Here is a 26,222-nt window from a genome sequence, read left to right as displayed (position 1 = left end):
CTTTTGTTTCCTCGTGCCCTCTCTCATGATAACTGCATGAAATCACGTTTATATATATGGTCATATGATGACAAACTGTTTTTAATTTCCAGTCTTTGCTTTTGTTTCGCCAATTTGTGCATCAGTGTATTATTGCTCCGTTATAGTCACGGTAAACTAATGCATCACAAAGTTTAAATTACATCCACATTTACACGAACTACTTTGAAGATGACAGACAAGACTGCAAAGAAGAAAAAAAGTTACAGGACTGAGAGTTTATGCTCCCATCCACTTGAGAACAGATTGTAGACCTTCATTGAACCGCCAGGGGGCACAATTTAGCAGGTATTGCTAGCCTGTGAGACTTTCCCCGCTTAGTTCTGCAGCAAAGACCGCTCATTGGTCCAAACACCCACATGGGGTTGAGCCCTGACCAATAGACTTTGAGCTGATCATGGACTGTTGCTAAGGCACTTCAGGGGGGGAAAGGAAGAAAAAAAATCTTCCAGCAGTCTGATTCCACCTTTTCACTCTTTACATTTGTCTGGCTGCTCGTCCTCTTCATCTCTGCCTCTCACTTTCACTCGCAGCTGAGAGGTCTGCCTGCTCGTTATTGGTCGCCGACGGGTGAAACGAGCGGAGAGGAGTGAGCGGTGGCTTTGCATTGTTAAAGCCACAAAGACAAGACCCTCCCTTCATGAACCAAAAGCTGTAGCTCCACCTCCCCTCAGTTATCCTGTCACTTGACATTTGAGCTCAGCCAACGCTGGCTAGCCTCTCTGTCACCATTTCACTCTGCTTCACTTTCCAGCGCACCCAGAAAGACAACACCGCGGGTATTGAGCCCTTACACGGTACACACTGAAACTGTGCTTCTGTGAGCCTTTGCGGGGTTTTTTTTCAGTGTTTTGGGGGAGGAAAAATGTTGTAACAAGAACACATGAGATATGTCATACTGGTGCAATATCTCTCTCCCTCTTTCTCTCTCTCTCTCTCCCTATATCTCTACATATATATATATATATATATATATATATGAAAGGGGGACATGATAAGGTAAACGAGTCGCCAGTCTATTTATGCATAAATACGCATGTATAACCAATTTCTCTGCTTCCGAAGATTATTTTACAGCTGTGGAGAGATTTAAATATCTCCTCTACTGTACTGGCTGTGTTCCAGGTTATACACACACATACACACAGGGGAGGGGAAATAAAGAGGGGCTCTTTATTTCTCTCTCTGTCTGTCGTTCTCCCCTCCCCTCTCCTCTCGCATACCCTGCAAAGTGTGTTTGATAGGAAGCTCGCGCGCCTCATTCGCTCGCACCGCGTGATTGACAGTCGGCCGGCCCGCCCCCGTCGTTTCTGTGCACATGGATGGGTCTGCTGCGAGAGCGAGAACCAGCATCGGAGTGGAGTGGAAACAGGAAGAGGAGGAGAAGAGGGAAGAAAGGAGAGGATCGTGCGAGAGACGAGGTGGCCAGGAGTTGAAAGGGAGGAAAAAGGGGAACAGAGGGGCGTGCGACGAGAGAAAACAAAAACAACAAAAAAAAAGAAGGTAAAGGAGAGAACCGCGGGCGGGTGGGCAGGAGGGAGGCGGGGGGGGGGGCCGGATGTGCATTTATGTCTGAGTGGAAATGTGTCGCTTTGTGTACAGCACTGTGGAAGGAGAAGTGTAACTGTTTTCTGTCCCCTTGCATTGTTGCTGTTATTTGTGTCACTATGCCTGAACGATCTGCCTTGGATGAGCATACTGCAGTGTGTGTGGTGTCTGCAGACTGCCGCACGTTCATGCATGAAGCTCCCTCTCTCTCTCTCTCTCTCTCTCTCTCTCTCTCTCTCTCACACACACACACACACATACACACACACACACATACACATACATGCACACATACATGCTCACGTACAGACACACAGCATGCGCAAGAACAGAAATGTGATGGGAGGGGGAGGTTGAAGATAGGGGAACTGTTGCAGTTACACTCTTGTTATGGCTACATCGGTGCTCTCCGGCACATTTAAACTGTTGAATATCCTCTTGTGTGAGCGTGGAGGGAGGGAAAGAGGTGTACAGTAGTAAGGCTCTTCAGTGCAACCAAGTGCTGTAATTATGGCTTTAGCTCAGGTCTGAACTGTGTCACTTGCTGGGCTCCTCTCAAAGTTCACTTCCCTCAACATGTTTCCCACAGTGGTTCTTTGGCCATGCGTTGACTCCATCTAAATATCTGGGTCACGTTTGATAACAGAAGCGATCCCTTTTTGTGATTTTGAAAGGAAAAGCAGCAGTCTGACGTTACTGTCAGTAATGTGAACCTGGTGTATGCTTTCAGCTGAAAGGATCAGTGCAAGCAACCACCTGCACGTGCATTTCTAGGTTACCATTCTCCCACAAACCCAGCTGTTTGTCACGCGCATTCATGCATGCATCCAGCGTCTTCTTCACTCCTGCTTCACAGTCTTTTGTTAAAGAGAGGGGTGGGAAAGCTGTACAAAAAAGCTTCTTTTTTTTTTGCATTGTTTGCAAAAGGCACCCCTCTTTCTTGTTCTTGACCTTGCCTTGGTACATTCCAGCACCCCCTCGGAGAGCTGTGCTTTATGGAGCATACACTGGGAAGAAGCTGCTGTTACAGAAAGGGAGAAGGGGGATAGAACAAGAAGGGGTGTGTGTGTGTATGCGTATGTGTGTTGGGGGTTATTTTTAGAAATGTGATTGATATTCGCCTCATACTGTACGTTCTTTCTCTGCGATGGTGACACTATTTAAGGCCGGTGTCCGATAAAATCACGCATGTGCACGAGAGCCTGCCCAGTCTCTTGTTTCTCGTCTGTACATTGTTGCTCGTCCGCTCTCCTCCATCTGTTCTCCTCACGTCTCTGCTCTGTGTTAGCTTAGCAATAGGAGACCACCAGAGGCAGCCCATCATTCCTTTTATGGTATAGGAGCTGTGCTACATATACACACACGCACACACATGCACATGATGGAGCCTCGGTGGAAAAAAAGATCTGCACATCTGCAGCGGGGTCACTGCAGTCGGCGTGGTGGAAGATTTGCATGAATTTGGCAGCTTGTTTCTGAAGCTCTGGAGATCTCAGGAGCTGACAGAGCTGCTGTGTAAACAACACCCAAGCCTGAAGAGAGCGAACAGAGAAATGTGGCAGGATCCATGAAATCCTACCGCTCCCCCCCCCGCCCCTTTCCATGTCAAAATTCACACACAAATGTAAAAACTCCCCTCCTTGCTCGAGGCCTTCCTCCCAGCTCTGGACTAAATGATATCATTGGTTGCCAGGGATACAAGGACACAGCGTGCAGAGAAAAGGAAGGGTGAGGCATGGGCAGAGCCGTACAGATTGCCTGGAAGAGAAAGGGTGGGATATTGGATATCAAGAGGGAGGGAGAAGAAAAAAAAAGAGCCTTGTTGAAACAAGTAAGGAAGAGAGCAAAGGCAAAAGGGCAGACCAGCAAGGAGGGGAAGGCAGGAGGAAAGAATGCCTGCCAGCTTGTCAAACCATGCTTCCTCTCCTCTCTTGCTCACAGCTCTTTGTCTTAGAGGGGGTCAGGTTTGCAGCAATGTAGATCTTTGCAAAAAAAAAAACAAGAACAGAAAGAAAGACAATGGGCAGGTGTACCCAGGGGACAGATGAGATGGAAGTGCCCTTTTTCTTAAAAAAGCAAACAAACAAACAAAACCTTCCTTATCTTGTACATCTGTGCACCAACTGGCGATGGTATTTCCTCAGTCCTTTTTTACTGTGTGTCTGTCTGTGTGTGTGTGTTTACCAGCTAGCCAAGGATGAGGATGTCTATTTAGAGGGATCCGAGACTCCGCGGGTCTGCTGTCTTTCTATTCCGGCCTGACAGCATCATCTAATTTGGACCAGAAAGTCCCCACTCCCACTCACCCCCAACTCCACCAACAACACTGTTCTCTCAGCATTTATTTTGAAGGTAAGACTTGTGTAAGAGATGCACAAACACACACATGGGTTCTACATTTGGTTTCAAATAGCCAGATGTGGGTTTACATGGCTGTCCTTCTTTGGTGGCATGGAAAGAGAAAGGAGATGGTGGATTTAAGTGAATAGTAGGCGTCAACAAATGAAGGCTTTTTACCTGTCTGCGCACAAACGTTACACACTGCCAAAGCAAAGAGGGGACTGTAGTGGCCAAAGGTACAGTGGTAATTGAATGCACCTGGCATTTCATAAAGTCAGCTCTTACATACTACACTTTTGGAATTGTGTGCGCTTTCTTTTGGGCTACCTTGCTGTGAAGGGAGTTTAACCTGCAGCAACTTAACCCATTCTGCACATGACATCATGTGGCCTCGCAGCTACAGCCCATATGTCTTGAATTAACTCCTGCACACATGGGTTTAATATTGGAGCCACAGAGCCGTTGTTGTGTGGAGTCAAATGCAAGCTGGTGCTGACTGACGGCTCCCCCTACAACACTGTAAGCAGGGAGGGTCTATACCAGATGGGTCTGCATACCGTTGCCCCATCACTTGCAAGCACAGCAACCGCAGCACTTTGTTCGCAAAAGTTGTGAAAGTAGGAAAAAAGTGGAAACTGTTGTATGCAAGTAATTGTTTGGGACAGTCACAAACACTCAAAATACATTAACAGAACCAAGCGATATCTCAGCTAAGGAGACTTTTACTGATAAAGAGGCAGAGAGTGGAATTGCGGACGTTTGAAACAGCAGATTTTTAGCAGGACTGGGGTGGATGTCGCCATATGTGTTGCATCTGCTGCACAGCATAACCCAGCGATGACTGATGTCACCCGGTTCTGTATGTGAAAGTGAAAGCATGCAGTGTTGTTGTAATGCATGCTAGCAGTGCAACGTTGTGTGCACGCTTAAAGACCTGTTGTGTTCTCAGTGTGCTCTAAAAATACATCTAAATGCAGTTGAGTCTGAAAAGCCTAGAGCTACAGCATTAGGAACTGTCTGGCCTCAGTTGCTCTAGCAACTGGTTGGAAATGGTCCCTTGAAGAGGCTGCTTCCTTCACTCATTCAGCACTCGCAGAAAGGTTAATATAACACAGCTGCAACAGTCTCACCACGCACAGAACCATGAAAAAAACAACAAAAAAACCCTACTTATAGTAGAATTAATGCACAGTGAGGGAAGTGGTGAAACGCTGCATGCCAGTTCATCATTCATTGTGAGAAATGAAGCCAATGTCTCACCGTAACAGCAAAGCTTTCTTCAGCAAGAAAAGTGTGTCATCATTAGAGGCAGTAAGTGATCTTTTCAGTCCACGCTAATGAAAGACGTACGTGTGACTTTCCTGTTTTAAGCAATGAAAGCAATCACAAAAGTGGAAATAAGAATTGAGGCTGGAAGACACTGTAAAAGACAGATACAGTGCAGCAAGCTCCTGACTTGATATAGATTGTGGCTTAGGAGGAATATAGGGAAACGCAGAGCTCCTGGAATAGCGACTGATAAAGCTGGCTAGAATGAACTCCTACTGTGGATGTCTGCTGCTGATTTGAGCCACATCTACCACCAGCTCTGTCAGTAAATTAGGGACTTATGGCTTGAAGGGAATGGTGATAAAATAAATGCAGCAGGCCACCATGTTTTTTTTTCCTTTCTTTGTCTTCAAAGTGAGGTTGCCATGGCCCATGGTCTCACTGCAGTGGGCTTTTTTTTCCCATCACTGGGTGACCACTGGCGGTGGTGGCTGTGATTAGAGAGAAGCTGAGTGCACAGTGCAGCTCTGGCTGAGTGATGGTATTACCACTGAGCAGATACAGTGCAGCAGCAGAAAATTCGGCGAGCAGAATTAAATCTACCGGGAGCACACAGAGTGATAGTGTGGCATCAGTTCAGTCACAAACCCACATGATTAAAAAAATAAAGCTTCTTATAACGCCAGAAGAAATGCAAGTGTTGTGGAAAAATGCCTTGAACGGAACGTTTCACTTAACCACGTGTTTTGTCCACAGACTGCTTTTTTTGCTCTCAGGTGTGAAGTGGAGGGCCTCCAAAACACAGACCAAGACTGGTAACCACATAAATATTTTTGTCTGTCTCTGTGCTCTCTGTGTGTGGGTGTGTTTGTGCGTGACTATTTAAAAGCAGACATACTTCACAATTTGGCGCTACCGTACAGAGTTTATTATCACCCAAAGTCCTTACTGCACTACAACCCAGAGCTGCATCGACCTGAGGTATAAGTATCATGGAACTAAAGCTCCCTTTTTTATATACGTGGTATGAATGTAGGAATTAACTTCAAATGAAAATTACTGCACAATTCATTGCAGTGGACCCTGAATACCGTATACAGCATGTGTGCAGTATATGCATTTCATATACCTGGGATGTGCATGCTGAAATTTGTGTTAAAAGTTTAAAGGAGCATCATTTTGAAATTGCATTTCATAAAGTCAGGGTATTTAAATATTTACAGGTTGATTTGTGTATTCAGCATTTTCACAACTTACACATTAAACTCTGTGCGTGTGTTTGTGTGTGTGTTCCAGGCTGCATGTATCACCCAGCAGAGCTCTACTCTGGCCGTAACACATGGGACTCCTACTCAGCTGGAGGACCTAACAAAGGACAATGGGCTCCTGTAAATGCTCGCCCCTGGAGCCACACACAGAGGTCAGCAGCACCGTCCCCAAACCCACACACAAACGCAACACTTGCAGGACAGTATTTCATTTAAGGGGTACACATGTGATTCACCTGCAGCAGATAACATGTGCTATGCATGTGCCTCACCATACTATATTCGTTTGTTTCTATTTTCATGTCTCTGATCATATTGATATGAAAAAAATTAACCACTAAGGCTGCATCAGTTAAGAAAGCCAGTGTGACTGTTAAAAAAAGATTCTGGGTTTAAGCTCACTGCGGCCGTTGGTAGTGGAACAACTCGATGCTCGAACTTCCTCAAACAAGGGTCACTTGAGCACGTGAGACCTGAGCCTTTTGTAGTCTGGGCTGACTCAAGATAAGAGCCACTTTATGTGGCTGACTGATCAACTGAAACTCTGATGAGCATATTCATGAAAAGCTCTCACTTCATGTGCAGCTGTGGGAATAAACCCGTGTGCGGTTTCAACAGACAGGCTTGTGGTGAATGAAACTACAGCATCTTCAGCTGCAGTTGGCACAAGACTCAAGTCTCGCTATTCAGCTGCAACAGTTGAGGGTACGCGCTGATGAATGCGACTGTAGCTCATGCAGCTATGTGCAGTCGCAGCTTTTGGAGAGAAATAGATAATAAAAGTGAAAGGAAAGCGCTCGTTTTCAGCTCCATAGTTTTCTTCCTATTTCTAGGGTAAAGCTGCTACAGTAGCTTTGCATGATTCGCAGATCAAAATAATCTTCATGCATTTTATACGGAGCCTTGGTGCAGCCAAGTTCATCTAATGTCTGAAACAAGTCATTTTAGTTTTCTTTCCACTACCTTCAAGCAAACTTAGCTTCTGATTGGCTGCTTCTCATAGCAGCAGGTAGGTAGAGAGTGTGTTCTTGCAGACAAAGCGCTGTGCATGAGATGACCATATAAGGGAGATCAGCTGTTATTCACATCATACAAAGCCAAGAGTTTAAAAACATACTGCCTGGATATAGTGTTTTAGAGCAGTTTGAACTAACTGATAACAGTAATCTAAATAAGTAATGTAGAAATGAAGCTGATGCTCTTATTCCACTACGTATTTGATGTGTTTATTATGCGCATCCACCACTTAAAGTTTAAATAGTTTGGTTGAGTCATGGTGGTTACCGTGTGCGGTTAAACTAGTGTTTCTTAATCAGGCCCCTCTGGTGGAGCATAGAGCCACTGCAGGGCTGTAGGTAAAAACATAAAGCTAAATATAGTGTTCTTTATTTAACATAAGTAAACAAAATTCTGCTAATGCTGTGGTGATAGCATTTATTTCACAGAGGAAAAAAACACCTTGAAAACATTTTCTTGTGGGGTGTGGGCCGTAAACTATTTTCATTTTCTGAAGAGGAGGCATGCCAGGAGAAATTTTAGAAGCAGTGGGATTAAATTATTCTTGCAGAGACCTTTGATGAACAAGCTGTGAAGTTTAGCATGAGGGAAAAAACTGGATTAGAGTCGCTGTGAAGGAAAACCTCATTTCTGAGTATGTCCAAAGTTGTGACCAACTTTGAGCAACAGTGAACTACATTTAACATTTATTTGCAGAAAACATTTGAGAAATTAGCTTTAATCTGACTTCAGGCTACGAGTAAAAGCGTCACATCTTTTGAAACGAATTAAGACAACACAATATATTTTTTGTCCCCCACTATAGGCTCCAAGAAGGGCGCAAACAGCCATATCATTCTCTGTCAAGTCGTATTTATAGCAGGTAAGTATTTATCGTTCATACCACACTTTAAAGGGGTTTGTGTTGACCAGCTTTCAGAGCTATGTGCTGTGATTTGTTACTGAAACTGCTTTTGTCAGTGTCATCTTCTCTAAGCTGGCTTCACTCGTACTGAGAAACCGAACAGTACAACTCTTGATGCCCTCATGAATCTGAGTATTGACCGGAAAAGTTTCCGTTATACTGTGGTGTAATTACCATTAATGCCTGTCCACAGCGTGGTCCTGAGTTTAGTTGTTTTCACAGGGGTGACAGAACAATCAACCATGTCCCAGACAAAGGTATCCCAAAGGGGCATAGCCAGCTGCTGCGAATTTGGGATGGTAAAGAGGTGCAGTTTGAGGTCCAGAACTGGCATCACAACTCCATCCATTCGTTCCACATCCGAGATGGCACCAACAATGGTTATCTGCCAGGACCAGAGGAACGCTACGCAAACTGGCAAAACAATGTCAGCAACTTTGTGGTGAGGTGTTGCCGATAAGTCATTAGTTAATGAATCTTGACTGTATTGTTTTTCTTTTCCCAATAGAACGGGGGTCCTCGCCTGCATCGCAACAACAGGGAGCTTCAGGGAACCACGCCAGAGAGATGGGCCCACTCGGACCCCCGCAGGAGTTTCCCAGACAGGATGATGAACAACAGAACAGGACCATGGAAACGGCCAGCCCTCCACCAGCGACGGGAGCAAGCGCATCATCACAGTCCAACCCCGGAGCACCCATTAACCCCCCGGGATGAGTGTCCAGCTAAGAGGAGAAGAGACTTTGGACCTGATCAGGTAAATGTGTTTGATTTGGAGACACAACCTTTATTTCATTTTTTAAACGCAAAATGCGTAAAATGTCACTGCTAGATGTCAGGAGATTGCAGTCGGTCAGCCAAGAGAGATCAAAAGCATTCAATGTAAACAGTAACCCATAACTGCTATGGTCAAATTTTTTTCTACTATCTGTGTATAAAAGCATTTTTGTACACGCTTTGTTTTAACATATTTGAATAACACGGAAAGTAAATCAGGAAAGTGTTTTACGTTTTTTACCCCGTAAGTCACCTCAAAACCTCTGGCCTCAATTCATCTATGGTGAGTGCAATATGTATCCACGTCTGTAAAACTGTGTAAAAACTTCTGTTCAATGGCAGTTATGCTGAGATAAGTTGTTGAGGATATCCAAAGGCTTTCTGTGTTTCTGGCTGCTGTTAGCGGCGTTTTTTACCGTGTTGGCTACTATTAGCTGGCTCTAGTGAAACTTTCTTTGAAGTGGCTCAAAAACTGGAAGTAAAGTTTATGTACATCTTTGTGTGTTAGAGCCCTGACTTCGGTTCAGGAGCAGAGGCTTGAGGTGAGGAAGAAGAGGATGGTATTTTATACAGATGCTGTGTTATCCCTTTCCCTTGTGTTTTAGCTTGTTGAAGGGGAAGCCTTCTCAGGCCATAAAACATAGGACTTTGACTATTACATATGTAGTTAGTCTCTAGCCACATACAGGAAACTCAATTTGCGAGGTCGGTGATGTCCATCTCGGGCACTCAAACACTGCATGTTTAATGGATTCGTTTTAAGTTCACGTGAATGGATCAGTTTGTTTAACGCCATAATTACTCACTAATCAATATTTATTTATGAATACAACATTGTTTTTTTTCTATTAACCTTAGTTTCTTAAACTTAGTCAGATAATTTCATTTGACCTTACTGTGCCAATTTCACTGCTGTCACTATGTTTACATGTACACATCTATATGCTACATGGCATTTCATTTCTGTGTAACAGCCCCACCTATTGGTGTAATGCAGTTTTAAAAGAAAGGATATTTATCTGTTTAGGCTTGTCATACTGGATCCAGGCACTTACCTTTACTTGTTCGTGCCCCATCACCACCTCACCAACAGCGCTCCAACCAGGACGACTGGAAGCCTCCAAGTGACAGGGCGGGTCCATGCCACCACTCTGAACACAGGACCTCAACAAAACAGCAACAGGTGAGCATGTACAACATGTATTATTCCTCAGATTTGGCACAACCATTGATTCCCAAATCTGGTTTTTCACTTTTGCAGGAAACCTCTAAACTGCGTGCTGGGAAACACGGCTTCAGTGACCCAGTGCCATCCAACCAGAGCTGCGGCAGGAGGCCACCGCATTATGGAAGCAGAGGGAAGGTCGAGCGGAAAATCTCATCTTCACCAGCAGACCACACCCGTGTGCCTTACAGCCACCAACACCATCACTATAACCATCAACGGCACACAGGCCAGCCTAGAGCACCTCAGCACAACGCCCCACTACACCCTCTGGAGGATAAGGACTCTTGGAACCATTATCACAAACAAAGCACAGTAAGAGAAAAACTACTATCACACTTTTATTTCAGTATGCTATTTTACACATAGTAAACAGGTAGAGTGTTTTTATTGCAAAGCCATATGCTCATAAAGTGTGGATAGATGTTGCTCTTTATCACCTTCAGAATTGACAGGAGACAGTATGTTTTTAAAGGGGTCATGTTCTGGTGACCATGATGTTATTTGTTGTGTACAAGAAAGAAAAAGTAACCTGGTCTTTTTCCACCCATCCTGAGGATCCTCCAGAGCGTTTGGGATCTGTATATCCTAGCTACAGTACCCTATAGTTAAATCGATTAATAATGATTAATGATTAGTGTCAGTATAATTGTGTTTTCTTCCACATCCCCAGTTTTATTGTGAACCTAAAGACCATTACACACTGAGTACTTAGCGGAAAAGTGACACATTCCACATTTTTTCAGATGCAAACTTGTCGACCGCTCGTCGAAGCGCTGAATTTTAGCAGAAAATGAATTCTCAAAAAACGCACTGTGAAAAAAGTTGACATGAAGCGATGATAAGCTGATCCTGATGTTTCTAAACAAGAAAAGGAAGAAAAGGAGATTCTGAGCTCATCCAATTCTCACATAAAGGCAGCAGCAGGGAGAATTTCTTGGTTTGGTCCAGGAGTTCAAGCTGTATCACGAACACTTTCGTACATATTTCAGGATGTCAGTGGGGTAGTTGGAATTCTTGTTGACAGAGTTTGGACCACATCTGAGGAGGCAGACAAGTAATTTCCGAGAGCAGATTGAACAGTGTTTAGCTGTGTGTAAACAGATAAAACAGTATCATTTTACTATTTACATATCATTGCATATTCAGTACTAGAGATGGACTGATCCGATATTACGTATCGGTATCGGTACTGACCTAAATTACTAGATCGGATATCGGAGAAAAATAAAAAATGTAATCCGATCCATTAAATATCACGAAAGCACCTCACAAAACTTGCAACACGCCATAACTCACCTCAGAACGTTAGCACGTCGGAGCAGTATGCATCACGTGATAGAGCGGCTGTGGCATGCGGGACCTGTCGGTGGTCTGGATAGCATTTGGAGCTTCGCTAGCAACCCGGCATTTCATCTCCGACAAAGTTATCCCCGAGAGAAGTAAAGCAAGTGTGTAAGTCCATCTCTGAATGTAAAGCATTCCTGCGTTAAGCTTAACAAGCGACTGCCTCTTCTTTCTGCTACTTCAATCATGAAACTGCTAATGATCAGCTGATCGGCTTTTCTGTCGCGAGTCCGTCTCTCTTGTTTGTTTTTGGCCCACTTCGCACCAGAAAGAGCAAACCAGCGGCTGAACAACAGCATCACGTTTAAGCTTGATAAGCTGTTGTTAGAATTTATTTAATATTACTTTCTACTCGAGGATCTTTTTCTACGTAGCTGACGCTGGTAACTGTGCAGGGGCGGATCTAGCAAAGTTTAGCCAGGGGGGCCGATTGGGCATTAACAGGGAAAAGGGGGCACAAAGACATACTTTTCTTTCTTATTCTCATTTAAAATGTCTAGCTTTTAATAAATAATTATCTGACACCCAAAGTTTTAATTTGATGCAAAATGAATAGAAGTCAATTACTGTATATAGTAACTATTAAGTCTAATATACCCTAGTAAGCTATAGTACTTTTTCCTTTGGGAAGGTACCATCTGTGCAGTCTGCAATTTTGTTGAAGAAAGATGTTGAATCTATTTAATATTTCTTGAAAAATAATTGATTTCTGTGCATTTTTTTCACACTGCATCAAATTAAGGTTGATTACGTCGATTAAGCATCATGAGGTGGAGCGTGAGGGGTGGTTCCCTATTTTTTATTTATTTATTTTTGTTGTTGCTGGGAGTTGGAACCCTATTAGTTAGGTTGCTTAATATTTACGCTAAGTACTCTTTACAATACCAGAATAGGGATGATGGTGTAGATTTAAGTTTATTAGATTGATCAGTATTGCTGAACTATGAAACTTTTTTTTTTTGCATACAGGTATAACAGAATAGCTTTAGTGGTGTTGTTGTTTTAAACTTGAGTATGAACTTATATAAAATGCAGCAAGATATTTAAAAAAAAACAGTTTTGTTGATTAAAAAACACTATATTGGATTCATATCGGTATCGGCAGATATCCAAATTTATGATATCGGTATCGGACATAAAAAAGTGGTATCGTGCCATCTCTATTCAGTACCGTTGCGGGCTTTGAGCTACAATCACACTTTTTGCCAGATTCAGTGATCTGATTGGTCAGAATGTTTCTTTTCATCGGAAAACTTAGAAAAATTCAGCTTGGTCCCAAAAAGTACATGACAAGTTTGTCCAGTAAAATTACACGGTCACTTGCACAGTCACGTGCACCAAGAATAAGTGAGTCTGAAAGATATTTTTAACACTTAACCAATTTTACATGTCTGGTGTATAAAGGCCTTAAATGTACAATACAGCTTAAAGTTACTGATGCAAAATTAATTCTGCAGGAGAATCAGCGCATTCATCAACGGACAAATTCAAGGGACCCCTCCCTCTCGAAATCTGGTGTAAACTCTCCTCAGTACTCATCTGTACTCTGTGGTCCGAACAATGGAGGTTTTACTTCCAGCAGTACAGGTGCTCCTTCCAGTCCTTCTACAGACAAAATGCTCAATGGCAGAAAAGATTCACCAGTCATTCAGCTGCGTTGTCCCAGCCTCAGTGGGCAGCTAAAGCTCCAAGAAAGTCCCAGTGTCATCCCGAGACCCAGTCGGGGATCAAGTACATCTCCGACACCCCATGCTGGTTCAAAATCTAGGCTTTCAGACCTCAAGTACAGGAAGACCTCACAGCTCCTCTGCTCACTGCAGTCTCCCCACGATAGAGCAAGAGTGGACAAGCCTGAGAGGGAGTTAGAAGATAAAAAGTCTGAATCCAAACAAAAGTATAAGCTGCTGAAAAAGGAGAAGAAGGGTGACGTTCCAAAGATGGGCAGAAAGGGTGAGGACAGAAAAAGGCGGAAGAAAAAAGAGGAGAAAAGGTTGGCCGAGAAGAAAAAGAAACGCGATAAAGCATCTAAGAAGGAACGGAAATTAGCCCTCAAAATGAAAGTTACAGAACAGGAAATGTTTTCTTCCGTCTCTGTTTCCACCTGTCTAAGTGAGACAAAGATAAGTAAAATGCAGACTTTGAACGGAGAGAATCAGGCCCAGTCACCACCCAAACACAAGCACAGGGACAGGAGTGAAAAAGGAGAAAAGACTACGCATAGGTCATCCACAAACACCCTTCATCCCAGGCCCACTTCACAGCAGCCATCCTCAAAGTCTGAAAATCACAAAATGCTCAAAAAGAGCAACAGTGCCCCAGAAACCCCTCTTCCTAAGAAAACCAGCCACCATCAGGCCAGCAAGCGTTCCACCATCGCCTCAACCCAACTGGAAGGTGAGCCAAAAGCAAAGCCAGATGACACACTCCCTTCCCTCTTATTTAAAGCCTTAGCGCCTCTCAGTACAGTGTGCTCGGCTGGCTTAGAGCAGCAAGGTGGGCAGGGAGGAGTTCTCAATGCTCCAGACCTTCAGCCTGTGGCTGTGATGGGAAATTTAAGGGAAACGGGAGACAACCTTGCCAACACACCTCCTGTGCTTAGCTGGCAGGGATCTCCAGTATCAGATCTTGGAGATGAGGAGGAGGAGCTAGAGAAAGGTGTACTAAGCAGACCTGTCCTCCAGCTCAGCCCCACTCAATGTCTTTCACCCCCTCCTGTAGAGAGTGAAAGCATTGATCATATGAGTGCAGAAGATTATTCCCACAGCAGCATGTCTGAATTCTCTGATCTACCTTGTACAATTGAACAATTTCTGGAGGAAGAAAAAGAAGCGATGATGGACAGCAGCAGGAAGCTGTCTGGCTGTCCCCTTCATGAGTTTCACAATGATGACGCAGGTCTTGATGATGTCTTTGAGAGCCTGGCCACCTTACTTGCCAGCCAGAGGGTCGCGTGCCGAGGTGGTCCATTCGGCGGTCCTCCTGCTAGTGATGCCAATGGAGTGAAGTACTCTTCCTCTCTTGAACTGGGCCCAGATATCCACTGCCCCGAGAGTCAGGACTTCTTCCCTACATCAAATTCCACAGAATCCTCCGAACCCAGTAATCAATCACCAGTTCACATTACCTCAGACACACTTGAAGAATTCTGCAGTCAGACAGATGTGAGTAAGCCAGCCACCAGCTCAATGGTGCAGGAAAAAGAGGAGGGAAATGAGAGTTATGTACAAGATGTGATGAAACAAGACAACAAGGATGCAGCAAACCCGATGGAGAGGACGAAGACTCTTTTGGATGGGGCACTGAGTGCGGAGCTGACTCTGACCACAACACATACAGTAATGAAGATGGTAAAGCAAGCTCCCTCTACCAAGGAAGAAAGTGGAAACGGCACAAAGACAGAACGTGCAGGCAAAGAGAAAAAGAGAAAACAGAAGGTAAAGGATGGGAAAAGAGAGGGAGCGATCAAGATTAAGATAAAGAGAGAAGAAAATAAGGTCATCAGCTGTAAAATTAAAACAAGTAGAGTACCCGATGTAAAAGACAGCAATGCTTTATCTTCAGTGCCAGTTATTTCATACTCAGCCAGACTGGTCAAAGACAGCATGAAGGGCCAGACTCCTCAGGAAAATCAAACCCCAAATGGCAAAGATATCAAAAGACAAAAAGTGGACACTGGGAATTCAAATGCAACAACAGATGAGAAGAAAGGGTTCGTTAATGAGACTGCCTGTGTAGTCGGAAATACAGACGTTACCACCTCAAATTCAACATCAGCTGTATCAACAAGTCCAACCAAATTAGGTCGTCCTGCACCAGCAAGTAAAGTGGACCCACTGAAACTGAAAGCGCTGTCCATGGGCTTGTCTAAGGAGCTGAAGATCCTCTTGGTTAAAGTGGAGAGCGGCGGAAGGCAGACATTCAATATATCAGAGGTGCAGGAGCCCAGAATCCCAATCCCACTTTCCAAGATCAACATCACAAACACAGCCGCTGATGTGATCAGAGCATGCAGGTGAGTATAAAGCTGACAAATGTGCTACCAGCTCACTGAGTGTTATTCACCTCTCTTAATGAGTATTAATGCTCTGGTATCATTTTTTTTCCTAGGGGGGCAAGTCTGAAAGGGAAATTCAAGGAGTCGTACTTGCCTCCCGCATTCTCGGTTAAACCCAACATTGCAGCAGAGACCCCCATTCCTCGTGATAAACTGAATCCTCCTACACCAAGCATCTATGTGAGTATGTGCTAATTAATGGAGCTCAAGTAACCAGACTTCAAAAGTAATCTTGTTTTTAGCCACGCTAACAGGCTGGTTCTGCGGATCATGTTCTCAGGCTAAGCTGGTCAGTTAGCCTAAACTCAAAAACCTGCTAACCTTTCTAGCCTAGCTTAGCCATTCTCAACTTTTGAAAGGTTAAGAATGAAATCTCTCTGAAATTTAAAAAAACTGGATGGATTGCAGTTCAATTAGTTTTTATGGATATACAACAAATCCCCATGTTAACATTTAGCTCAGTTCTATTTCTTGGCCCGTTTATTGGTTAGCAAGCGAGAGCTATCCTAACACACCTTGTTTGAGAAATCTGCAAATTTCAAACCTACTGTGAGGACTTTTCCCCTGGTTTCCAGAGAAATGTTCTCCAACACTGCATTCAGGTCTCATCATGGTTTACCCCGTGCTGTTTTCACAGTTGGAGAGCAAGAGGGATGCCTTTTCTCCGGTTCTGCTTCAGTTCTGCACTGATCCCAAAAACGCTGTTACGGTCATCAGAGGCCTCGCTGGCTCCCTCCGCCTTAGTAAGTTTAATTACTGTTAAAAAATAATTTAACTTTATTGTTTTGTTCAAATCATCACACAAGAAGCAGGAAAGGTCAAATTAGGCACAGATTGTTCAGATAAAAAAAACTGGTTTGTCATAGAAGTAGTGGATATTTTAATAGTGCTGTATCTTGCTATATAACCCATTTAAATTTTGTTAGCCACATAACACTTCCTGCTTCATCTTTCACATTTAAATGCAAAACATGTATTCTCAACTGCGATTGATGGCTTGGCAACCACTCTTCTATGATTGCCGCTTTGAATTCATTTGCATGGCAACACCGGTCTCAGCAATTGAACAGGGAAAAAAAAGTTTTGTTTTTGTAATTATCTGGTAATTATCTTTCTCTGTTTCTTTCTCCATCGCAGATCTTGGTCTGTTCTCAACCAAATCTCTGGTGGAGGCCAATTCGGACCATGCAGTGGAAGTGAGGACTCAGGTTCAGCAGCCTGCTGATGAGAACTGGGATGCAAGTGGCGCGAGTCAGACATGGCCCTGCGAGAGCAGCCGCTCACACACCATCATTGCCAAATACGCCCAGTACCAGGCCTCCACCTTTCAGGAGAGCCTGCAGGTAGGCATCCTCTCATGTTACTTGTATGCCAATTAATGTTGGGTAATTAAATAACTGACTGAATAATTGAGTTGCACCAGCTTTTATTTCAGCTCATGGCTAAATAGATTTTAAAGAAATATTGTATCACATGTTCTAATGTGATTGCTGACATTGCTAAATTTGTTGTTTGCCTGCTGGTGTCTTTTCACCCCTGAATATCATTTTTTAACGGACACTTCAGGTTGGAAGTTCAGCAGCATTTGCTAGACCAGGGTATTTTAATAAAGCAAACAAAAAAAGTTCAAAATAGGGTGTATGGCCAGGTGGCTTCAGGTCATTTCTTCTGTCTGTTAAAGAGGAAAGGGGATTGACCAGTAGAGGACATGGGCAACAGTATGTGACCCAGTTCCAAAAGGCTCCTATATCATTACAGTCTGTCTGCCCATTTGCACAGTCCACTGCATTAAGCTCCATTTTAAACCAACTGGCTTTTAGTCAGAGTGCATTATAAATCCCTCCCAACAAGAAGTGCGCATCAATGCAGGCTTTCTTACCACACCTGTTTTGTGACCGATATGGAGGAAGCTACACATGCAAAACAAATAAGCACTATCTTTGGTGTTGAAAAAAAGAAACAGATTACAGCTGTGATTTGAATATGAAGGCAGTGTTTTGGATCGTCTTGCATATATTACCAGGGACAGAAATCTGAGCCGTCCATTTCCTACTGCTATGCTTCTTGAAGAATAAAGGCTGCTAGCTCTTCCATGTATCAGCACAGAAAAAAACCAAACAAACAAAAAAAGAGGTCATGAATGAATGTAATCATAGGTCTGAATATAAGACAAGCGGGAACATTTTGGGAGTGTTGTTTTTAAATGTCTGAATGAAACAGAAGGTTGTTGGGTGCAGTTATAGGCACGTTATTAATGTGTTCATCTGATAACAGTATAAAACAAAGCATCCAAGGATCGCAAAGTTCATGTTTCTGTCTGAGAAAGGCAAAGCTATCTCAAAGCTAAAAGTCCTGTCCCGTAGTTAAGAGAACCTTATTTATCATGAAAAAATGTGGTGATCTTTTCTGTGTTAGACAAATGTGTTAACCGCTATGCTATAGACTGGAATTAGGTTGAAGTGGGGTCCATGAACTAGAACTTAAATGTTGGTTTACTTGAATAAACAACAGTGATTTGCAGTGTGTTAAAAACATTTTTAAAGTTGTATGAAAACTAATGTTTTGCAAACTGGAGATTAGCTTCTTTTTTGTCATCTCAGATGTGTGAGATGTATATTTTTCAAGAAAGAATCCATGCTTCTGTAAATAAGCATACATGTGTTATGTGTTCCACTGTGAATGATAATTCAGAATTGTTTTATATTCTTAGACTTGTATTTACTTTTGATGCAGGTCTGTCCATCGTTTAAAGCATTAGGGGGAAACTAACAGTATTTTAAGGTATTTTGTTCAAAGGTTATTTGAATAGAATACATTAAATGAAGGTTGTAGGTTAGTAAGCAGATGTGTAGTAGTTTGTGTTTAACAATTTAAGTGTCTGAAGTGAGGAAATCAACACATGCAGGCAAAAACGTGATTGACTTCACAGATGTCTCTGTCCAAAACTTACCTTGAATTTATGTAATCATGCATTTGTTATCAGTTATAAGCTAAGCTCATGCAGATGTATTATAGGAGGAGAAGGAGAGTGAGAATGAGGAAGATGAGGAACAGACTCCAAACCAATCGGCGGCCACAAAAGCCGCTCTGACACTATCCAACAGTAAAGGCAATCATACCTCAAAAGCCAGTTCTGCGTCCATCTTGAGCAAAGCTCAGCCTCCTCATGCCAACAGCTCTCTGAGGTTAGTGAAAAACTGTGATCTGTTCGTGTAAAAGGTCACAGTATTACAGCGAAGCATATTCATGTTAGGCTTGTGTCTCTCCCCAGCTCAAAGCAAAAACCTGTTGGAAAGATCATTAAATTCGGGACCAACATAGATCTGTCTGATCCTAAAAGGTAAGATCATGTTAAACTTACCTAATCGAGGATCCACAATCTCTCACATTACCTTCTTTTTTTATGACTTTTTTTTTTCAAGGTGGAAGCCCCAGCTGCAGGAGCTGCTGAAGCTGCCAGCTTTCATGCGAGTGGAATCCAGCAACAACATGCTGAGTCACGTCGGTCACACCATCCTGGGCATGAACACTGTCCAGCTTTACATGAAGGTGCCGGGCAGCCGTACACCAGGTAAGTGCGTGTCTTGACTCAGGAGGGTGTTTTTTAATGTTTCAAATGAGGGATAGCTCAGTAGGTAGAGTGGTAGCCCCATGATCCGAAGGTCGGGGGTTCGACTCCACTGAACGGCTACCCTGAGGTACCCCTGAGCAAGGTACCGTCCCTACACACTGCTCCCCGGGCGCTGCACTGGCGGCTGCCCACTGCATCACTGGGTAAATGGGTTAAATGCAGAGGAACTATTTCCCTATGGGGACTAACACGCACACTTTACACACTTTGCTTTTCAAATTAAAAGGACTGCTTGTGTTTCTCATCAGGTCATCAAGAGAACAACAACTTCTGCTCAGTTAACATCAACATCGGGCCTGGTGACTGCGAGTGGTTCGCAGTCCATGAGCACTACTGGGAACTTATTAATAATTTATGTGAAAAGTGAGTTAAGAACTTATTCAGTTGAAACAAAAATGATACAAAAGATGTTACTGTAGCCTGAATTGCTTTGGTCTTTCCTTCAGGCATGGAGTAGACTACCTTACAGGCTCCTGGTGGCCAGTTCTAGAGGATCTCTACAGTTCCAACATCCCTGTGTACCGCTTCATCCAGAGGCCAGGCGACCTGGTGTGGATTAATGCAGGGACTGTGCACTGGGTCCAAGCTGTGGGCTGGTGCAACAACATTGCCTGGAATGTGGGACCACTCAACTGTGAGTTACAAGGACAAAAATAAAATAAGCCAAAAGCAGCAGCTTCAAACCTCTTTGTCTAAAGTTACTACTTAAATATGCTGTTGCCTTTTGTCAGCCGCTGTTTTGTGTTTGCTTTTTTTTCACTCCTCCAGCATACCAATATCAACTCGCCCTGGAGCGCTTTGAGTGGAACGAGGTGAAGAAGGTTAAGTCAATCGTTCCCATGATCCACGTTTCCTGGAATGTGGCTCGCACAATTAAAATCACAGATCAGGATACCTTCAAGATGATCAAGTAAGATGCGTGTTTGCATCTACAGAATACATGTGTGTATGTGAGGGGGCGTTAGTTTACATCTTTCACTGTCTTCCCCTCCCTCTCTGTCTCCCTCTCTCTCAAACACTCAGACACTGCCTGTTGCAGTCCATCAAGCACATCCATATTCTGAGAGACCAGCTGGTGGCTGCAGGGAAGAAAATCTGTTACCAGAGCCGCGTGAAAGACGAGCCAGCCTACTACTGCAACGAGTGTGATGTGAGTGACTCTTCTGTTGTGTGAAAGAAGTGAAAGCATGATACGAGTCCCACTTTCAAAAGTCGAGCGCGCCGTTAGTTTAATCAGGCTATGAGGTCGCTCAGCTGACACCCTTTTACACATCCAATTGGCAAATCCATCCTAGAAGATGCTGTTTGTGCTGCTTTAGCTTTCCCTCAGTGCTGCATACCTGCAAGCTGCTTTGTAACCCTCCTCTGCTGTAGCTGCTCCTTTTCATGCTGTTTCTGGCATAAGCAATGTTATATCTGCAGTCGCTGATACCTGCTTTGTCCTGTGTTGGGGCTTTGCTTTGGCTCTCCCTATGTCTGCATATAGAAGGGTCTGGAAGGTTCCCCAACAGAGTCATACCACTAAATATGAACTAATGCTTGACTAAAGTGGTGCTGACTACACTGTGTTTGTGCAGGTGGAGGTGTTTAACTTGCTGTTTGTGACCAGTGAGAACAGTAGTAAGACAACCTACGTGGTGCACTGTGAGGACTGTGCCAGAGCTAAGAGCCCGTCGCTGACAGGAGTAGTGGTGCTGGAACAGTATCGGACAGAGGAGCTGATGAAAATCTATGACGGTTTTGTGCTGGTTAGTATGATTTTATAATCTCTAATGGTCATTTTTTAATCTGGCATCTGGAATGAATTAAATTTATTTATTCAGACTGTTTTTTGTTTTTGATGGCATCTCTGTCATGCATTTGGAGCTATGCGGTGCTGTGAACAAGTATTTCCCCCGTTCTTGATTTTTTTTCCCCCACATATTTGTCATAATTACATGTTTCAGATCATAAAAATATTTGACAAAAATAACCCAAGTAAATACAAACTGTAGTTTTTAAATGAGTTCAATTTCATGGACTGTGAGCAGGCCTGCAACACATGTCTAATCAAGAAACCACTTTAAAAAAGCTGTCTGACAAAGTGGAGCAGGCTAAAAGATCTGAAAAAGCAACACATCATTATCATGAAACAACTGAGAAACAAAGTCGCTGAAAGAAAGCGTTATAAAGCCATTTCTAAGGCGTTGGGACTCCAGCAAACCACAGTGAGCTATTATTCACAAATGGAGAAAACTTTAATGGCCAGCCTACCAAAATTACTCCATAAAGCTTTTAACAACTCATCCAGTAGGTTATAAAAGAACCCAGAACAACATCTAAGGAACCCACTCATGATTCAACAGTAAGAAAGAGACAAAGACTCATCTCATGTTTGCCAAAAAACATCTTGATGATCCTCAAGAAAATATTCTGTGGACTAACTGGACAAAAGTTGATTTATAATTATTTATTTATTTATTTTGCATCATGTAACGGGAACAGAGCACGTCATAAAAAGAACATCACACCAGCAGTCAAACATGGTGGTGGATCTGTGATCGTCTGGGGCTGTTTTGCTGCTTCAGGGTCTGAGCGACTTGTCATAATTGGTACAACCATCAGTTCTGTTCTCTACCAGAAAATCCTGAATGAGGATGTCCTGCCATTAGTTCGTGCCCTTAAATTTAAGCACACTTTGCTTATGCAGCAGGTCAGTGATTCAAAACACATCAGCAAGTCCTCTGAATGGATCAAAAAAACAGAATTAAGCTTTTTGGAGTGCCCAAAGTCCAGATTTAAATCCCCCAAAACCCTCCAATGTGGCTCACTTAAAACAAATTCTCTAAAGAAGAGTGAGCCACAATTCCTCCACAGCGATGTGAAAGACTCACTTCCAGTTATCACAAATGCTTAATTGCAGTTCTTGCTGCCAAGGATGACACAAGAAGTTACCAGGTTTACTTTTTCACATTTTCACTTGGTAGGTCTAGATAAAATTCTGTATTTACTCAGATTATCTTAGTCTAGTATTACCATTTGTTTGATGATCTGAATCATGTAAGTGTGACAAATATGCAAAAAGCTAAGAAATCAGGAAGGGGTCAAATACTTTTTCATGGTATTGTTTTAGCGAAATTACCTTCCTACGTTTTCTTTTTAACAAGCTGAGCTAGCAAATTTGTGAAGTTCACAACCAAAAAAGAAAATCAGAATTTCCCTGTAACTTTTATTTTTTCCCAAACAGCTACATTGCTTCACTTTACAAAGTGATATCATCTTGCTTCCAAATCATGTATTTGTCATTTCAACAGAGAATAGTCATCATTCTCAAAAAGCACACTGGGTTGGATGAAGTGCTGTTTACTGGTGGCTGATGTGACGCTATTATGTTAATCCAGCCTTTAGAGTTTCTCCCTTTAGAAATGTGTGAATAAGAGTTTATTTCTCTCGATTTCTCTTTTTTTTTTGTTTTTTATTGGCTTTGGTTAACCTTCCCTAGAACTGCTCTCATCTACCATTATACATATCAAATAAGTCATGTGTTATTTGGCTAAAATTGATATTACTTTTGGCCATTTTGTAAAATTGGGGTTCACATTATGATTTGTTGCTGCAGTAAGGGAGTCTGCTAGGTTCCCTGTCCTGGTGCTTTTAAATAAACAACATCCTTATTGCAGATACTAGTTGTCTGCTTTGAAAAATAGTCCGCAGTAATGCAATAAGTATTTGATAACAGCTCTTTCCAAACCCCCAGCTGAACTGTCTCTCTTCCTCTTTTTTTTCTCCCCTCATCCTTCAGACTCCAACTCCCTTCTCAAAGTGAGGACTCCTCCACAGTGTCTTTCAGCCATAACCAAAACTCTAATGGCAGCACAAATGTTGCCTTCAAGGCAATCTGTTCCTGCAAACACTGTCTCAATCAGCCAATCACGTTTACTCAGTATTGTTTACATCACACTGTAAGGTATGGATACTCAGCCAGTCCAACTATATAGCTCACCGTCTTCCCCATACCAGCTGCTGATTGGACATGTGTTTTGAAATAGAATGACTAGACTGGTACTTTTCACAAGAAGCATTTTAGATAAGGACAGGAGAAAAAAAACACAATGTGAGCACTGCTAGCACTGAAAATCAGGTGATGTATTTTCAACGGACACTGCTGTGATTCAAAAGCGTCAAGTAGCCAGTTCTGTGTATTGATTCAGGTACTTTTATGCAAATTCAGTAGAACTTTTTTACACCAATCTAGTTATTCTATGTGTCCATGAATTTGCTGTGATTCTAATGTACCAGCAGGGGAAACGCTTCATAAGAGAAGTAGCTGATTGTCACATTTGGCATCGTACTGGTTTCTGTTTCTGGTTATTTGTTGTTGGGTTTTTTTTTTGTTTTTTTTTCATATTCAGGTAAAAGCTCTGACATTTGTAACTCCTGTCTGTAAACTCTCTGAGGTGCTATTCCAATCTTATTTATGCTCGTTAGATGCTTAAAAAGAGTTTTACCAGCCTAGAAGTACACCACATTGGCCTTGTGAACTTTAGAGGAGAGATAATTAGAAGATTAAACACACACAAAGGTTTTATGTAAGCATTAAAAAGAAAAAAACACAAATTTTTATCAGTGTCTCTAAAATACGGGTTTAGCAGAGGACTAAAACAGTTTTGTTCTTATTTGAAAATGAAGTGTGCAGAAAGAAAAACGAACTTGTTTTATTTGTTTTTGGCTTCTTCACAGGTCTAAATGGTGTTAGGTGTGGTTCTATGACACATGGAGGAAAAAAGGCATTGTGATGTCTTTTTCTTTTCTCTTTTTTTATTATTGGAATGGGCAAACAGTCCCAGTTTTATACCTCTTTTGTTTCAATATTCTTGTTTCTAGATGACAGAGAAGATAAATAATTGTAAATTGTGAATAAATTTATGGGATACGCAGTGGTGTGCATAGATGGGGTGCGAGAGAGCAGGGGTCGCCGTTCGGGTTTATGTCAGTGAAGTGCTTGTGAAGTGAAACGTCCGGAGGGACACACAATCATGTTATAATGCAAAAACCAGTGAGGTCAGACTGCAGGCCGCGTCAGTATCGTCAGTCCTGAAGGGTCCAGCTCGGTGCGCTGCTGCTCAGAAGTTTGGGTTGGTTTCGGAAGATTTTTTGTTTCTGAAATAGAAGCATATTTGGTTTTTGTCTAATGAGGCATAGTGCTGATCAGACATGCCACATGCTACAAAACAATTTCTGATTAATGGACAAAGTCGTCATTGCTTCGAAGAGAACCATCACTTCTGTGTTCTGCGGTGTTTCCTGTTACAGCTTTATCGTGCTAAAAGGCTATGTGGTCGTCAGAAGAGTGTTTTTGTAAATTAAATGAGTACATGTGAAAATGTTTTTTGAAGTAACGGAAGCAGTAAATTTGGCTCGTTCAGTTGTAGCCAAAAAGAAATTGACAAACTAGTTCTAATCAGAATGGAAAGAGATTTTGGAGAGGCTGGTGCACAGCTGAGGAAGAGGAAAAGTCCATCACTGACTAAAGACTGGTTTGAGAAACAGGTACCTCACAGGTCCTCACCTGGCATCTTCAGTGAACAGCAGCTACATAACGTCCGTCTCAGTGTCGGCAGTGAAGAGGTGACTCCAGGATTCTGGTCTTCAAGCAAAGTTGTGAGGAAAAAGCCATATTTTGCTGTTCGGTCTTGTGGCTTTTTTCCTTTGTGACACTGCTTAGACGCCTCTTTACTGCAGATGTTCAGACAGGCATTTTATGGGCGCTGTTGAAGCTGCCAGAGAAGACGCCATGTGGCATCTATTGTTCAAACTGGAGACTCAGATGTACTTGGATACTTTATTGGCTGCACACTGGTTCAGAGAAAGCTATCATATACGCTGTTTTATTAAATATTTTTGAAGAGCTTCATTATTTAGAACATAAACCTTCTTGATGAAGCAGCTGCAATCAGTCAAACAAAGGCCAATGCTGCAGCTTCCGAGCATGATCACTTAGCCTTTTAACTTAATAAACTTGTATTAGGTAACAGTGTACCACTGGAACACACGATGCTTCCTGAAAACAGCCCTCCATTAAAATAGTTACTAATGATGTATAGTTAACGATTCCGGTGGTCACTGATCATCATTTACAATGTGTCTAATTTAAACTAATGATTACTAAGTAATTTCAATTTTTTTCCAAAAACAAATTACTTTTTTATTCTAAAAAAAAAAAGTGCACCAAAACTTTTGAACAGTATTGCATGTTCAAGAGCGGCTGAATGTAAATATGACAGGAAAGACCCAGATTTCTTTGTTTAACAGCACATCAAATGATTTTCATTGTCATTAATGCGTTTTATTGCTTATATTAGTAATGGCGCATTTATTGTTCATATGACCTACTTTTATTTTGCGTTCACTTTTACTTGGCTACAAAGTTGATGTAGCTTCACATGTTGAGATTTTAAGTCACATATTAATGCAATCTATGATGATGTTGTTTTTTGTTTATAAACACAACTAATTTAGTCACAGATACTTTTTTTTAAAAATTCTAAGCTACAAGCTAAAAATCTCACGCGTGCTCTGTAATGTAGTGTGACGCTGGGAGGCTGGTTACCATGCTGTATGCGCCTAGCGCTGCTTCAAAGTACATTCAGCAGCTTTTCTTCCTGCCGTTGTCTTTCGTGCTCGCTCCACAAGCTCGGGTCTGTTTTTATGAATTTGGATGGCGGTTCAACCTCACTGTCGTATAACCATTATAATAGAATGCCCACGAATGACATCTTCCACATCATACCTCTGCCCCTCATTAGTCTGTGCACACCATTCAA

The 26,222-nt window shown here is 42.6% G+C and overlaps 1 protein-coding gene across 4 annotated transcripts; it reads left to right on the top strand.

The window, feature by feature from the left end:
- The first annotated feature begins 1,328 nt into the window (after window positions 1-1,328).
- kdm6bb (lysine (K)-specific demethylase 6B, b) lies at window positions 1,329-25,934 on the top strand. Of its 4 annotated transcripts, none has more exons than XM_042224818.1 (22): window positions 1,332-1,542; window positions 3,775-3,939; window positions 5,953-6,011; window positions 6,493-6,616; window positions 8,287-8,343; window positions 8,608-8,812; window positions 8,894-9,142; window positions 10,256-10,345; window positions 10,424-10,702; window positions 13,192-15,746; window positions 15,842-15,968; window positions 16,426-16,531; window positions 16,926-17,131; window positions 18,804-18,973; window positions 19,060-19,128; window positions 19,211-19,359; window positions 19,668-19,782; window positions 19,866-20,053; window positions 20,188-20,329; window positions 20,443-20,569; window positions 20,997-21,167; window positions 23,201-25,934. In XM_042224818.1, the coding sequence occupies exons 4-22, from the start codon at window positions 6,498-6,500 to the stop codon at window positions 23,222-23,224; spliced, it is 5,148 nt and encodes a 1,715-aa protein (XP_042080752.1). In that variant the 5' UTR covers window positions 1,332-1,542; window positions 3,775-3,939; window positions 5,953-6,011; window positions 6,493-6,497; the 3' UTR covers window positions 23,225-25,934. The 4 variants fall into 4 exon arrangements, 3 of the variants coding, with proteins under 3 accessions (XP_042080752.1, XP_042080751.1, XP_042080754.1); XM_042224817.1 differs by having other exon boundaries at window positions 10,190-10,345; XM_042224820.1 differs by having other exon boundaries at window positions 1,333-1,542; window positions 8,287-8,812; window positions 10,190-10,345.
- The last annotated feature ends 288 nt before the right edge of the window (window positions 25,935-26,222 follow it).

Source organism: Haplochromis burtoni, unplaced genomic scaffold (assembly GCF_018398535.1).
Source record: "Haplochromis burtoni strain Fernald_Lab_line unplaced genomic scaffold, NCSU_Asbu1 Contig_152, whole genome shotgun sequence".
Classification (NCBI taxonomy): Eukaryota; Metazoa; Chordata; class Actinopteri; order Cichliformes; family Cichlidae; genus Haplochromis; species Haplochromis burtoni.
The sequence above is the reverse complement of the archived record's forward strand: the minus strand, read 5'-3'. Positions and strand labels throughout refer to the sequence as shown.